Source organism: Phalacrocorax carbo, chromosome 1 (assembly GCF_963921805.1).
Source record: "Phalacrocorax carbo chromosome 1, bPhaCar2.1, whole genome shotgun sequence".
Classification (NCBI taxonomy): domain Eukaryota; kingdom Metazoa; phylum Chordata; class Aves; order Suliformes; family Phalacrocoracidae; genus Phalacrocorax; species Phalacrocorax carbo.
Window position 1 is genome coordinate 191636114 of NC_087513.1, and position 16998 is coordinate 191653111.

Sequence of the window (16998 nt, forward strand, 5' to 3'; positions counted from 1 at the left end):
TATGAACCAAGCATCATCTAATTTGTGTTATTGTCTGAAGTGTTAAAGCTTTGCCTGTATGTTGTCACTTTTGTGCTTGTATTTTTTGCCATTGTTAAGACAGAGGAAAAGACTAATGATAGTCTTCTGTTAAGGTTGTATGAGGTCTCTGTCTTGGCAATGGGAGTAAACTCCAGCTGGAGACTCAGAGGAATTGAGTAGGACAGCAAAAGAGAAAAGCTGCTCAGAAAGTTGGTGCAGCGCTCTGCCTCTTGCAGAGTCCTCGCTGGGCTCAGGCCACCGGTGTGGGGCCACTGCCTGCAGTCCAGCAAGGGGAAGGCAGCGGATGGGTCGTTGCCTTGTATTCTGGCGATTTTTAAATAAAATTACAAATTCCAAGCGGCATTTTTAGCAGTGGGATTTCTTGGGTGGTGTGGAAGAGAAGCCAAGTTTAGTCGGTGAGTTTTGCTCGGCTTAAAGATGAACCCGTCCCTCAGATGTCACTTCCCATCTATTGTCTGTGTTGTCCTGGGATCATTGTCCACAGTCGGGTTTCTCATGGCAGGATTTCCACACCGCAGAAATTGTTTCAACTCGTGTTAGGAAGCCAGTCTCCCGATTTTCTCTATATTACTTTTTAGCTATTCGATTTTAGGGCAATATTTTTCATCTGTTTTTCAAGAAAACATCCCTTTTGTGTATTTTATATGCAGCATACAAGGAAGCCAGTAGATGGCAATAGTAGACCAGTGTAGTTAAGCCAACAGAAAATTAACTCTAGATACAAGGTTCTCATGGTTTTAAACAGGAAACGTCCTTTAAATAATTCTAAATAAGATGAAAGCAGCATTGTTTTAACAAAATGGAATAAATTATTAAATTCTCCACTTGCAGGGAAGTCATCAAGAAAAATTTAAATTTGCAGTTAGCTCCTAGCTGCTCTGGAAGTGGTTGGTAACTAGAAATGTGTTGAACTGCTTTTCTGAATTTAGAATTAGAAACTGTCATCGGTATTGGAAAAATATGCCACACTCTTATTGAAGCACAAAATGGCCTTTTCTCTTCGTAGGGCAAAATGTGAAAATCATCACGACTAAGAATTTTAAAGCAGGGAGAGTGTCTCCCTCCAGATATTTTCCCCTAAAATTTTATTTAACTCAGCTAAATGATGCCTCCACCGTCTGTTAGTGCAGCATAGAAGGATTAGAGAAAACAACACATTTTCTTTGTTCCTATGCACATGATTCTGCTAATGATAAACTAAACTTAAAAGATCTATATTCCTTAAGTAATATCACAAGCACACATTCCTGGACACAATGTTAAGTTAATTTCCATTTTGACTTTAATTGGTGCAATTTTAAACCGACTAGTTTTGTTCTGTTATCTTTTTGAGCATGAGGTGTAAGCTGAAATGATAAACAATGTTATTCATGGCTCTGAGTAGTCCGACTCTCCAAGGTTAACGCATTTTTAGAAATTAATTACCATGATTGATGGGGTATCAAAACCTGATTCTTTTCATCTCTACGCATTCCATGATTATGAAGAAGTCTAATTTAAGCCTTGTGTAGTCTGTCTAGCCTGCTCCTTGTGATGGTTGCACTGCATTTTTTAAAAAATTATTAAACCTCACAGTTTAATTGCAAAAGATAATTTTCCATTACTGGTACGTGCAACTTAAAAGGGCACTTCTGTCTTTGGAGGTAACAAGATATTTGTCAGACTTTTAAATGAATGCATTATGCATTAAGTAACCTATTTTGCAAACTCCATTTTAGTTTGAATAAATTGGCTTCTAATTTAGCAAGTCTGAATCTAGAGTTAGTATCTTTTTCTTTTATTTCTTTACTTTTTTTTCTTTTTTGTTTTCGTCTCCAGTACGTAGCTTTAGGATGTTAGATAAGTGCCTTCTGAGAGTGAAAACAGTAAATATGCACTAAATAAGGAACAGCTTGCTCTGGAGTCTGAATTCTTTAGCCTAATGTCGATCCACTGAGTTGCCCCGTTTCTCTCTGCTCAGCTGGACCACGGGTTTACCATCAAGAGATCAGGGTCTTTGGACTACTACCAACAACCAGGAATGTATTGGATAAGGTATGAGATGGTGCAGCGCCAACAGTCAGTGTTTCCATGGCAACGTGCTGGCAGTCTCCATTAACCAGTTCCTTCAGTGGATAAACATGCTTTTTGATTTGTTATCCGGTCCATATGCTGCTTTATCAGTTTCGTTTTAATCTTGATTGAGATGCCACACCCCCTCATTCCCTTTCTTCACCCATCCCTCACACCCACATCGCCAGCTTTCTCTTCATCGCACATGCTCAGTATGAATTTCCCCTATAGTTAAAAAGACAGTGTATATAGAAAATCTACTAGATATGCTGAAGTATGCACCCTCCCCCTCCCTATTGCTTGTTAAGGCATCTGCTTCCCCTGCGCTCCTGTTTTGAAACACACGGAGCAGCAACAGGCTCTCAGTATATATTTTCCTCTTTTTCCATGTGAGATATGGAGCTATATACTGTCATTTTAAACCCACTAAACACAATCCTTACCTTAGATTGAACAATGCATTTACATAATGCGGTCCGTAGAAACTCTCCCAAGTTCAATGAAATACAATGCATTGTATGTGCTGGTAAGCTTGTGTTTCTAACAATGCATTCTTTCCCTTTTCTTTTTAAAACCCTTCTGATACCTATTTATTTTGATTTGATTTTTTTAAATATTGCATGAGTCTTTTGAATATATTTTTTCTTCATCGTGTAACTGTGCCAGGGTTGTTGTTAGCTGGCTTAACCTGTATGATAAAATGGGACTCTGGGTGGGAGGGGGTTATTCCGGAGTGGGGGCAAGGAGAGATCCAGGTCTGATAGCCCACTCGAGGCCCGTGCACCTCCTCAATCAATCCAGAGCCCTGGAATTTCCATCAAGTGGTTATTTGCTGGCTTTTTTCCTTCTTATTGCTCACAAGACTTGCGTTTTGATAGCTGGAGAAACTTTTATAAGTTTCTTGCAAAACCTGCGCTTGCTAACACTGCAGTGATTGAAGCCTTTAAAAACTCATCTGTGAGGTATTTGGAAAAACCCAGCAAATTAACTGCAATAGCAAAACAGCAGAGATGGTCACTGCAAGTGTTTCCAGTAAAATAAAACTCCCACCCTGGATCATTTCACTGAGTGCATGGATCAGGGTACAGCACAGTTTCCATAAAACCTAGCAGTTCCCTGAGGGCACACTGCGAGTTAAGTAGATTCTGATATGGATGTTCTGGGGAAAGAAAAAACAAAAATAATCCTACTTTTCAGAAAATAAATAGAAAAGCAGTTCCCATTCATCAGCTGAATGCTGGCTAGGAGGAACTGAGAAACATTTTCACTCCAAGTGCTCGAATGCGTAGCAGTAGCTGTAATTCCAACCTATCGCACTTGTGCCCGTGGCCATAAACCTACCGCAACCTGCAAGGACATAGCAAAACCTTCTTGGTCTATCTTGTCACTTGGCATCATGCTTTGCGGGTTCCAGCCCTGCAACACAGCCGAGAGACGGCAGCACAGCATCTGTGCACTTTGGTTTTGAAGAAGGGGGGAACAGGGCCAGAGTACCCAGCTTTAGCTATGTGTGGGTTTGATAGTATTAGCAGAATTTTTCTTTTCTGCTTATGAAGGAAAGATGGCATTTTGTGTCAAGCAGGACTTTTGTCAAATAGTTGCAAATTTAATGCCTCCCCTATAAAACAGGGGAAAGCTCATATTGAGCTTTATTTATCTTCCTGGAGTTTAATTGCTATCCATAATCAGCTTACACTCCTTCTCTGCTTTACTTTTTTAATCTTACACCAAAAAAAAAAAAAAAAAAGAGAGAAAAAAGAAATCTGTCTTTCCATTTGCTATACACAATGCTTGGATCTTTTAAAACCCCAGCTTCAGGGGGAGCAGACCACCAGAAACAGGAGCCTGTGATAAAAGCAAGCGTCTCCTCTCAGACTGGCCTTGACTCAGTTTAACTGCATAGCCCAGATTTTTGAAACAAACCATATGCATTTTGAGGAGGTAGGGGAGGAAAACTCTAATTCTGCAACTTGGTAAATAAATAAACGCTATAAAAAGAAAAAAAAAAAAGGCTATTTGACTAAAGCGCTAGTAATGGCTTCCATCAGCATACAAAATGACACATCCCTGAATAATGGGCTGGAGCAGATGGGCGATAATCTCTCTTATTCATACATAAACTGCTCTGTTTTCCAGCTGGGGGCAGTAACAACAATGTTTATAATTAGTGCTTTCTAAACAGGGCACCTAGTGTGGAAAGGCAAATTGGGAGAGCGGGGCTCCTAGGCGTAGATGCTTAATTAGGAAATACAGGGAGTATCTCCGAACAAGCCCTGTGTTTGGTCCTCTTTCATCTCCAAGAAACAAGCAACTGCTGTAGTGACCAACATTTTAGTCTAAATAAAACCATTTCGATTTAGCAAGTGTTTACTTTTTAGTAGTAACTGTAAGTGGCAACACAAAGCATACGAAAAGGTTCATCAATTCCCATCTATAAAACAGTTAATTTATCACAGGCCCATGAAAATTAACCTGAATTCATAAGTACAGCGAAAAATGAAAGCAACTCCCAAGGAAAATGTAATGCTTCCTTTGTTAGTGTTAAACCATTTCTTCTCCACTCCTTTGATCGTTTTCATCCCTGGTTTCTAGCAGTCTTCTAAAACATCTTTTTAAATGGCACTATTTCCTCCTTCAATCAACCAGAAAACCTTTTCCTTTCTCTCCCTAAAAGACTTTCCTATTCAAAGTGCCTCAAAGTCCTAATTTTCTGAGCACTCATTCTGCATCCTGTTTTATTCCCTTTCAGTAAGATAATATGTGCAAAAGTGACATGACTTCTTTGAGATACTAAAATAGAACAAACCTTATGTACAGTAGCAGTTGTTGCAGCAGGGATGGGATATATAGTGCCTGAAAAACCTTACAGTGTTCCTTGAATATGCAAAAAAAAAAAAAACCAAACCAAAAACCCACACGGGACAAATCAGTAAAATCATTTGGACCCCCGACTGATACATGTTTTAAAAGCAGCCACCTAATGCTGTTGGGACATCAGTCCTGCAATCAGAAGTGCAGAAAAAGCCAAAGCAGCATCAGTAGGGAATGAGATCTGGAGGTCCCAGTTAAACCCGGGCAGTCTGCCCTGCCCCAAGGCTGGTGAAAGTTAATGTTCTTGATAGCCAGGAAAGCCAGCCTTGGTGTAGCTGGGTAATGCCCTCTGTGCAATCACATGTTCATTCATCCCAAATCACCAATGTCAACTCAAGTCAAAGACAGCAGAGATCACCCATCTCTGAGCAGAGGTTCTGTGTTTGGGATTTCTTGGTTTTCTCCAAAGTCAGCCCATTCGCTGATAGATCGCTCTGTAAAAGGGTTAAAGCCCATGCATTAATCTTTTATAACTTCCCTTCTACTAATTTAGCAACAGTGACCACAAAAAAATCCAAATGGCACCTGCACTGTTCTTCAGAAATATCATAACTGATAAATTTACTTCCTTACAAGGAACTTTTCTTTAAGATGTACTTAATTGACGCTTTTAACAGTTTGTGCGACTCAAGTTTTTTGGCTTTGTTGTAACTTAAGCCAGATTATTAAGAGTGAAAGTATTTCAAACCATCTCTTTAGACGCAAATGTTGCAGTGTCTGGTCCATAACCAACTTATTGAGCTGCTTTACCTGTGCCTCCTAATGGCAGCACATTTTGAAGGCAATACTTTGCATAATTTACCAATGTTTTCTTCGACCCTGAATTTCCTTACTGGTCCTGGTTTGTGTCTAAATCTTAACATTATTTTAATCTGCTGCTAACAGAATGGCCTGAATTTTCTGCCTCTTCTGGACTGATTCAGAATATCAAGGGAGCACCAGAGTGGGTGTATCTAACGTACAACATTAGTAGAAAAAAGTAGTATATGTAGTATTATATAAAAGATTATTATAAAATGTTAGCATACGCTATTTTTTTATATATCCATAGACACTATATAAAGCTAAAGGAGCAAAATAAAACCCAGGAAATGTATGGGAAAGTCATTAATGATCTTATCTATGGAATAACAATAGCAAGGAGATGAGTTACATTTGATGCTTAACAAAATAATCAATCCAGTCAGTACTGAATTCACAAAATACTGGATTTTTGAAATGCAGTTCTCACTGTCACAGTTAAAAAAGAGTCTGAATAGCTCATTTGAAAACCCATAGTTCCATCCTCTGTGTTTGGTTCCTAATTCCCATTACTGTGCATCTGTCAAGTTACTTACACCTGTCCCAAGTGGATACAATACACTTTCAAGTCAAAAGTTACAGCCAGACATCTTGACAGTGGGACAAGGAAGTTGGGAATCAGGCTTGCTATGTGTAAAGTGCCATTTTTAATACCTTAAAACCCTCTGTAAACTGGATATTGGTAAAACCAAGCAAACATCTAAAGTCATTTAAAATCTCTTCTCCTGCTTTTTGACTAAGAAAACCACAACGTATTTACGAACTATAAATAAAATTCACCCGTGCAAACAACTTGGCACTAAGTCTCTTCTACGTGTAATTGAAACCATCTGAGGAATCACATCTCTAAAAAGGGAGGGATGTCAAAGAGTAAACACAAACTTAAATATAACAATATGAATTCAGCAGTTATATGTGTAGAATACTTGTCTTTGTATTCACTCACTGATACAGAACAAAGCATACATCAAATTGATTTGGTTTTCTTTCTTTTTTACTTTCATTTTAGCTAAATTCCATGCCAGAAGTTACACGGTGCGCTAAAGCACTGGCCTTTTGTATTTGGAGGTCCAGGTTCAAATCCACTCGATTAATTTGTCCCCTCGATGTGGTCATTTGCACGTCTCCAAATCACCGTGTAACTTGACTTAGTTATAGCTTGTGCCTAAGGGGCTAAAAATAACATGTGTCTTTCACTCCTGGACTGAGGTTCATTGCTAAGTTTGAAGTACTGTCCAAAAAGTGTCTTGAATCATGAATCAATCACACACACACACACACACACACACACATATATATATATAGTTATACATATATATATATATATAACCTGAGAAACCCATGGAAAAAATAAGAAAGGTCAGACTGAAGCGCGCCATGAGCATTGTTTAATGGTCATTTTTACCGTAGGGAAACTTGCCATTACGTATCTCAGCATATCGAGGTCACTATCCAGAAGCTTAAGGAAATAAGATAAGATTACCTAGGTATGAACATTGAAATATGTGCAAACACACACGTATATAAAAGAATGCACTGGAAGAAAAATACCAGTGTTTCAATACGTATGTCCATGTAATGCCACACACGAAACAAAGCATCACGAAAATTGCAAACAAATTGCAAATATGCTCCTGCAGAATGAAAGTAAAGGGAAGGGTTTCTTAGATTAATGCATGAACAGCTGCATTCCCAGTTCAGTCTCCTGGCTTGTATGAATAATGGATGGGCTAAGAGGCAAAATGCACAATAATGTTCTTTTATTAATGAAATGAATATATATCTATGTTTGGTGGCCAGCAGTAAATTAAGACAAGTGAAAAGAAAAACAGTCACTACTTGCATTCATAAAATGCAGTTACTTCAATCCAATAATTACTGACCTGACAGAAAATACCACCCCACAGCTAAAATAAGGTACTTCCCACTACAAATCCAACATATATATCAAAACAGTTGTAGTTTTTAAATGTCTGTTCATAAACAGAGAGTTCAATGTTTTCCAAGAAAAAAAAATTTACATGGCTCAGGAGTGCTGCAACATCAAGATATTGAAATCAGGAAGAAGACACTCCCTGTGGCAAAATCCTGGAAAAATGCTAACTGCACCTTAGTATATAGGTGACAGAAGCAATGATTTTAAAATAATGCTCCATTACTTCAAATTAAATGCATTTCCAAAAATGGCTTGTTAACCATTTGGTACCGGGTGTCAGGATTACTGAATGTTGATGCAAAATACATTAGTGCTTAATGAAGTGCTTCAGACCCATCAGCACCAAACTATCAGAGGCAATCCACTTACCTGCTGCGGATAAGAAGTTCTACATTTCCTCATATGGATTGTAAGAGGACAGTCACATGTCTTAAATAAGAATGCTATCATTACATTTAAGTTGTCATTGCTAACATTTAGTGCTCAAAGTTCTCACTCTCTCACCTTGAGCCAGGAAAAAAAAAATATATCAAAATGTGATAATGAAAATCTGGGATTTGCAGCCCTGTGAAGCATAAGTGCACTTCAGATCCTCTTATTATTTATTGAAAGAGTAGCTTAAAGTAGAAATGCCCTGGAAATCCATAATGGACCGGTTCATGCACTGGCGAACCACCCAGCTGAATAGTAGATGAAATAATAAATCTATTAAACCAAGGCAATGCGTATGAGAGGCCTTTGTTACAAAACCAGTAATAATAATAATGAAAAAGCTGGTTTTTGGAATATGCCCACATGCACAAGAAGGTACAGTAGGTGAAAAATACGCTTACAAAACACATGCGGTCATTACCTAAATGTATCTTACCATCTCCCCTGCATTCCAAAGCATTGATCTATTTTATTTTGAAATTCTTTAGAGGTAAAAAATAGCCATAATCTCATTAAATGAAAACTAGCTTTTGTGCAGAATGCAGAGTGACCATATCGCCTCGCAGTGTAATAGGCACTGGAAGTGCAAAATGTCATCGTAACATTGGGCCTCGTCTTGCAGGTTCTGCGGGGCTTGTGAGTGCTCCATCTGTGGCCAGGACTGACCCATTTTGTGGTTCTGACATGTGAAACACTAAATGTTAGCCTATGACCTGTATATTTTTGCTTTTGGTAGATAAATACTCCCTTCTTTAGCTCTCTGTGACTTTATACATTTTTATTCGATAAGCTCTTTGGGTGAGAAAGGATCTGAATGTCTCTGAACCCAGGAGCGTGACCACAATAATGCCCCTGAGTCTACAAGCATGCCTTTATAAAGACCAATTAGATCGAATTCAAGGGAGACTTGGGATAAAAATGTAAAGAAAAACATAGTCTTAAAATATCTCAGGAAGTTTCTGAAGGGTTAGGAAGCCAGAAATATTTGGTCCTACAAACTACAGCATAGGGTGCTAGATTAAGTTGGATCATCGAGGTTTTTTCTTAGCATTTTCAATTAACGAGTAAGGAAGTGCCTTTCTGTAAATTTAAAAAAATATATTTAAGCAAAAGCACCCAGAGCTTGCCCAGAATAGCAGAAAACTATCTTTGGGTTTATATTTTAAAGACATCTTTAAAATGATGTCCTGATATTTACTTATCAAACTATTTTGGCAATTTCATAGTTTTGTCCTGTAAAAAAAGTAATACCTTAGGCTAAATTTCCAAAATAATATTTTATTCAAGAATATTCACTTCTGTGTAACTTATCTAATTTTTAGATACCTTCAGTTTTTACATATACATTTACAGTTCTCAAGTAGCAGATTTTAAAAATAAATTTTGAATTTAATAAAAGTATTTTTATTTATTTGGCCAGGAATGTTTCATTTTCTCAGAGGAGGGTATCTATTACCACAAGATGATGTGATGTGGTTTAAACTTTAAATAAATGCTTATTTCCTGTAAGCATGAAAAATCTTTTAAATTGAAATCTGTATTTTATAGAATGGTAATATATGCCATTCTTTTCAATTTTCACACAGAATTGAAAAACTGTATGCAGTATATTCACTGAGTGTAAAAGATCTAGGTATTCTTCTGTTTCACATTAAAAAATAATCAAAAACTGAACTGGTTCAAGGCTAAGAAATGTAGAAGGCGTTGAAAATACTAATTAGAGCTCTTAAATGAAAGATTAGCAGTAAACAAAGACATTCTCAGCAGATGAGAAGTGTTGGATTTTGTAGCAGTTATGATTTAAAATACAGGGATGAACTTATCGAAGTTAATTATTTTATCCCTTTAAGGTAGTGCTATGTAGGTTCTTGACACAAAAATAATAGTTCGGCAATTTAGCCTAACTAAATCCATTTGCTGTAGTAGCCCCGTATTCTTGTCCATCTTCCTGTCTCTATTACGTCATTATTGAATGCTGATTGCATTATTTTAGAGCAGGGATTGCTCTAATGCTATTCTGCACTAGTATGATGGATTTAGTTTTCATTTTGTTCTCAAAAATATGTTGGCTATAAATGCATCTCTCCTCTCCTATGAGGCTCACACTATAACTGGTAAATTTTCTAGAGAAATCAGTCATGTATATCTCAAGAGAAAACAATAAATCCATTGAAGCAGAATAACCTTTTGGCTGCAGTCTTTTAAACAGAGATAGGGACAAATTTTACAAGCCTTAGCAGTTAAACCTATTCAGTTCTCAAAGTTATCTTCGCCTCCAGTGCCATGATCAGATATTTGTTTGCATTTTATATGTCATCTTACTAGTCACCTGCCTTTTCCCATTTTGCTTTTTCCAAAAAAATCACAGGCTGTGTTTTAAGAAGGCAGCCCTGCTTCAGAAGGCAGTTAACTATGTGTCAAAGTGCTCTTGCTGAACCGAGGCCATCCTGTTGATTTTGTAATTTTACAGTGATTTTAGGGACTGCAGTCTAATACCCTGTAGCCAAGAAAACGGCAATACCCAGTCGCATGTCTGAAATCATTGGCTGGAGTTGGGCTGCCCTTACCTGGGTTGCAGTTCCTCCTCGTAAATGTGCCAGACAAAGCAGAAGAAAGGATGTGGCTAGAACTCACAGCAATCTTATTAAGACTTGCGTTCTCAATAGTGGCAGAAACTGATCAAAACATAAAGCCCATCAAGGAAATGTTCTTATTCCCCATTTATAGATACTCCAGGTAGACCTAGATAAAGTTAGCAGAGTATTTAATTTGATAGACCTTGGTTAACAGGAGGAGACAGGGTGGTCAGGCTAAACGGGTCTTTCTGTCAGAGCGCTTCAGCGTTCTCCCTAAGAACATCCATTGAGCAGCATGAGGAGGTGTCAAAGAGCTGGCCTAGCTCCCTTTGGTGTTTGTTTTTCTCTCTGTCTGACAACTTCATCACAATCCATCTTTGTTAGCCGATTGCACTGACTTGAACATGGGTGAGTGTGTATCCGCCTTCATTAGGTCAAATCAAAGACAAGCGTACATCTCTGCTTTGCCTGTAGAAACAGATTTATACTTTGAGAAGGGTTGGGGGAAGGTCAGTTGGTATTTGGCTTGAAATTTGAATCTATTAAAGGATGAAATTAATAGCATCCAGAAGTAGAACATATGGCATCCATATATATGGTACTGTATCTGCTTGATGATGTCACGCTACCTCTTAAGGTTTGGGAAATGCACTTTTTAAAGCATTTAGCTATACTGTGGGCTAAACCTTTCAGACCTGACTGAGACAGAACAGGTTTAATTTGGTCTGAACATTTATTAACCCTGGTATTTGCAGGCCACAAAAACCTCATGGTTTTCATTAGCTTTGCATTTCACACACAGCCTAATTTCATTTATTCTTATTTTATGCCCCTGCCAGACCACCGCTCTTGATAAGGAGAGGCAGGTTTTCCGACGAAGACGCAACCAGGATGTGAGGGGACGTTATAAGGCACAGCAAGCTCCACCTGAACTCAACTCCGAATCGGAAGACTATTCACCAAGTTCATCCGAGACTGTTCGCTCACCTAACTCACCCTTTTAATAAAACACTTTTACTCAAAAGTCTTGGCTTTAACCCTTTGAGACCCTGAAAATCCTTCAGACCTGTGTGAAGTGATTACAGCTGATCTATCCAGCAGTAAACGCTGGCGTGGTGGAACACAAAAGGGTGCTCACGGAATCTTTGTACGAGTAATTTCCTAATTGATTGAAATACTTGTCTCTGTTTAGATTGCAACTTGCTGCTAATATGATCCTCAAAGGGTTAAGGCTATTTTGCTTTTTTTATTTAAAGATAGAAGCAGTGAATGTTTTCATCAGTGAAGCTAGGAACTGCAGTATGTAATTTTAGCACTTGTTAACCCTCTGAGTAAACAATCACCTTAAATCTTAACAGCCCATATTAGGGCTTTATTCTGGCTTTTTTGCTTTTATACGCACATATCTTTTACAGTACCCTAAAGTTCCTTGCCTGTTTCTGGCCAAAACAGTATCAAATGCACCTTTGCTAAGGGGTTACAGATATAGGCTTTAAAAATGAAAATGCAATTAAACAAACAGTATCTTTTACAGCAGCTCGTTCTAAACCTGCATCATGCTTCCACAGGGAGTGACTGTTGTTGGAGGGTATTATGCAGGCTAAATGGGAAATTCAGTTTAGGGCGGCCTCATAGTTTACAGAAGATGACATGATGATGGCCACAAAAGGTTGCTTCCATATCGTTTGCTGCTAATGACAATGCAGAGTCTTGGGAAATGGCTTGAGGACATATTCTGTCATGTAATGGTATGTAATGATCTAGTTGAGAAGTTCCTGGTTCCTTTGCCTCTCATTCAGAAATGTACAGGCATCCTCTCAGCATGACCTGATTATCCCAGGAAAGTAACTTTTAAAGATTAACATTTATGAGAATTACTCTTAAAAGAGCTAGAGTATTTCTAAATTCGGGAAAATACAAGTCATTTAATATATATGCAATGCCTAAACTGAATTAGCAGAAGTTTTGTTGTAGAATGGAGAAACTAAAAATGATTCACCAGTTCTACTTGTAATATTTAATAAAATGGGCATTTACACAGAGTGTATATATTTCTGGTTTGTTAAAACCTCAACACAGCATTATGGCATTTTATTTAACCATTATCCTAAAGTTGGCTTCCACAGAAATATTACGCTTTGTAGACATTTGCTTCAGAGATGATAATCTGAAAGAAAAGTTATTATAAAATAAAATCGCTTGGAATTTCACATGAATGAAAAAGGCAACTTCCAAAAATCCTATTCTAAAATAAAAAACAGCATTATGAAATTTATACTTTCTCTTATTACTCATATAAAATGGAAGTTTTCTCCTCTAAAGTTAAAATTTTCTCACAGTGTTTTTGAAAAGTCACATAAATGTGGTTTCCTCTCTCTCCTTGCCCTTTTTCTCTCTTTCTTTCTCCCTCCCTTTTTCTTTCATATCTCACAGCAAGAAATATTAATATGGTGCCCAAAATGATATGCAGATTTTTCTAATCTTACTGGGAAGTATAAATAATTTTTGGAGGAACAGGGCAAGATGCCCACAGTGCCATTTCCATTCTGAGCCGTGTTTGCTCATGGAACTGTCCCTACAAGCAGCTGTGGCAGCGGATGCGTACCTGCAGCTTGTTGGAGCTAGTGTAATCCTCTTTTGCTTTTTTTGCTTTTCTAGTTGGAGGTATCAGTTGAACTGTATTTCAAGAAATCTTGAAATTGTTTTATTTCTTCATCCTTGAAAATACATCTCTCATTGTCTCAGTCATGAAAATTCATATATTAAAAGCTCTGAAGATTTCAAATACAGGAACTTACTCTTGTGAGTCTTCACACAAGTAGTACAAGTATTTCATACAGAATGCAGTTAATTTCACCCACTGTTAATAATCTAGAATTGAGACAGTCAAAACTAGATCTCCAGACTTCCTTGGTAATACAGAGAGAGAAGCATTTCCAGGTTTGCTTCATCTCATCTATCATGGGCATGCATTTTAGGACTTACGTTTTGATTCACCTATTGCTCTCACTCCATTGACTGTAAAAGGAACTGCTGGCGGAAGCTTACATCTGACACCAAACTTGAGATCATAAGTTTAGTAGAATGAATCTCACCCTAAACCATCAGGAGACTCTTATCTCTGAACATAAGGGCAGAAGGCCTGTGCATGGCCTCAGTTACTTTGTTTGGAACCCAAGTGGAGCAAATAGGTGTCTTGCTGGAGAACTCCAGAGGGGCAAGAGATTAAAGGATAAAGGAACTGCTGCACAAAGTTCTTAGATTTTAGGGTTTTGGAAAAGGCTACATCCATGGCAGATCCTTGACTATGCCCATCCAACCTAGAGTCTCTGCAGAGAGCAGACCCTTGGTAGAAAGGGCACAGCCACCACCGTTGTGATGTTAAAGGCTCTAGTTTGAAAATATTTGGATAGGACAGGGATTATTTTTCCATGGGACCAAACCCTTAGCCAAGGTAAATCCCCCCTTGACGCTTACCTACATCAATTTACAGTAAATCAGGATCTGGCACATGTTTTTCCAGCATTGCCCTTCCCACATCCTAGCACAGCCTCCCCTTTAGAAGAGATACAACTCAACCATGTAAATGCAAGACATACATTTGGTAATAAAAAAGGGTCCATTAATACCATGTGCTCCTTGACTATTGGGAAAATTTGGCAGTCTTAAAGCAAAGGCTGATGTTCATTCTTCTTAATTAGAGAGAGAATTCAGGAGGAAAAAAAAATATATGAAAATATGTTTCACCTTATGCATGAGAAATATTATTCAAAAACCTGTCTGGGATTTTCCTATCACCTTTGCTTTGCTTTGGAATACAGGGTTATCATTAAAATAAGATGTTTGGCTGCTTCATCTTATACCATCTTGTACTACTTAAAATGTATGTAAAAATAATCCTAGATCCTGAAATTCCTACTCATCCCCAGCGTTTTATATGTTTCTGATCTTTGGTTCATGTTTTATGAACATAACTATAAAAATATTTATTTTAAGTTATTTTTAGACCTGTGAGAGATTGGGTTTCAAATCGCTGATAGCCTCTTTTTAGGATTCAGGGGAAGGTATCTTAATATTTAAACTGTTTTAAAAGTGGTTTCCATCATGGTTTTAAATATATCCATATATATTTTTAAATATAACCATATATATGTGTATATATGTATGGTTTCATGGAAATAATAATGGTTCAGCCTTGTTTGGCAGCGACTACCCCTTTTCTTGTCTAACCTCTGAATTCTTGAGGGTAAGTGAAGACAGAATATGTGGCCCTAAAAATACTTGAAACGCCAGTGAAAAAAAAAATCAAAGATAACAGACTATTTCTAATGTGATAATCTGGGAGAGCACATAGCACACTGTGGTCATTTTACTGTAATACATACCAGTCTGCCTGACTTCTTTCTTCATTTCCTTTTGAATCATTGAATCGTATTGGTGCTAAATGTGGCAACATTTTTTTTTTAATGCTTATTACATATACAAGGCTAACTTCCTCCCACCAAGCCTATGTAGTTAGCTGAGACGGATGGCGGTCATGGTAGGCACTGTCTATCACCAAGGAGATGGAGAGAAGCACTTCAAAAGGGTGATTCAGGTCATCTAATATTTGGTCTCTGGAGATGCCTGTCAGTCTGATCTTAGTGTTAACAGGAGAGTAGAACAGGGTCACTTCCAGCTTAATTCCTCGCAATTAAATCTAAGTGGAGTTAACGTGGACTCCAACCTAAGTGCAATATTCTACTGAACTTATGTGCAGTAAGCAAACTTTGATGTGAAAATGTAGTACTGATAGGTGATAGCACAGGATTAGTTAAATGGTACTGAGCTGGGCGTTGTCTCATCTAGATGTATCCATCTAAGAGTTAAGCATCTAATCTAGGGCAATCATCTAAACTTCCCTTATAGTTGCTAGAGACTGGCTTCTCTAGTAGATAATTAAAATTCTAGGATGGATGAATCACCCACTAGATGAGGTGCCTAGCTCAAATATATTTAGAACATAATTTATTAAGTCATGACATATAAATTAATATTTCTGTAAGTTACAGTTTTCGTAGCATTAATGTACAAAAAATCCAGAATGCTATGGTTCTACTCAGAGGGTTAACAGAAAAGCACTAGGCATGCTGATTACATTGGTGTATCCAAACTGCTTTGCTTTTTTAGCCAGTGTTTGCTGATTTTTTCAGAAAATTCTTGAAAAATTTCAAGTTTGAAATAATTTAAGTGTTGTTGTTTAAGGAATTTCTATAACCAAATTAATCTTATTTTTAGCTTAACTTATCACAGGAATAATATGTATCATTGATGCAGTGTAAGTCTGTAGTTATCAATTTTATTAATTCCACAAGTGATTCCAGAAATCTCTCTCTTTTTTTTAAGTACTTACTATAGAGCTTACAATGGTGGCATAGGTGACTGAGACTGTCTTTCTTATTGGTAAACAAACAATATTGTAATTTCAAGAAAGTCCTAAGAATCAGCTTTTCAGTTTGGTAGTGTACTAGTTAGGGGAAAGCTATCTCATGACATGCATTGTGTAAATCATCTTTGTAGATGAAGATTGTTCATATTAATGAACACATTCTTTTTCCTTGACATTGTAGCAGAAACTGTTTACTTGTTAATGAACAACCAATACATTAATTTGCTTCAGACTGTTAGAGGGGAAGGTGAGATTCCAGTCATTGACAATGTTATTGCTTTACAGTAGCCCTCATCCAATTTAAATGTGGTGCATACTACAATAAGCAAAGCCAAACCTGTGAATAAACTCCTGAAAAAGCCTGGTGGGTCTTTATTCAGTTGGGTGCTCGCATACAGTAGTGTGTGGCAGCAGGAAGGCTTTCAAGAATTGTTGAAATGAAAGCGATATATCCACAAATAAGAGCTAAATTGCAATCCTTTCCCTATGGGGCATATATGTTTAAAAAGAAAAAAAAAGAAAAAGAAAAGAAAAATTGGCTCAGAGGTTTGCAGTGCTACTGTATTACCACAGGGCAAGTACATTAAATCATTGTTATTTGCTAGCCTGGGGTATATGTTAGAAAATGGCATCTTTTTTATTTAGTTTAGATTGTGGGCAGGGAGAGCTTTCCTAATGTTATTGCAGTGCCTGCTAGTGCTGCCATGGTTAAGGCTGTGTTAGTTCCATTATTTCCATTATAAACTCTTAGTCTCAAAGGTTTTTAATTTGATCGTAAAAATTTGCTTCAGGCAGAAACTTGGCATACAATTTTTCAGCTCAGAGTGATTCTTTTCCTAAAATATGAGGGAAATCAGCTT

General features: G+C 37.5%; 1 protein-coding gene across 4 annotated transcripts in view; it reads left to right on the top strand.

Annotated features, from left to right (window-relative positions):
- DCLK1 (doublecortin like kinase 1) overlaps positions 1-16498 on the top strand; it is a 256342-nt gene extending 239844 nt beyond the window's left edge. For 2 of the 4 annotated variants that reach the window (XM_064441012.1, XM_009511334.2), the window contains 2 exons: positions 2003-2076; positions 11550-11699. In XM_064441012.1, the coding sequence (XP_064297082.1) occupies positions 2003-2076; positions 11550-11607 (132 nt within the window). In that variant the 3' untranslated portion in view covers positions 11608-11699. Of the gene's footprint in view, positions 1-2002; positions 2077-11549 lie in introns of all 4 variants that reach the window. The other 2 variants (XM_064441011.1, XM_009511333.2) reach the window with 1 other exon arrangement.
- The last annotated feature ends 500 nt before the right edge of the window (positions 16499-16998 follow it).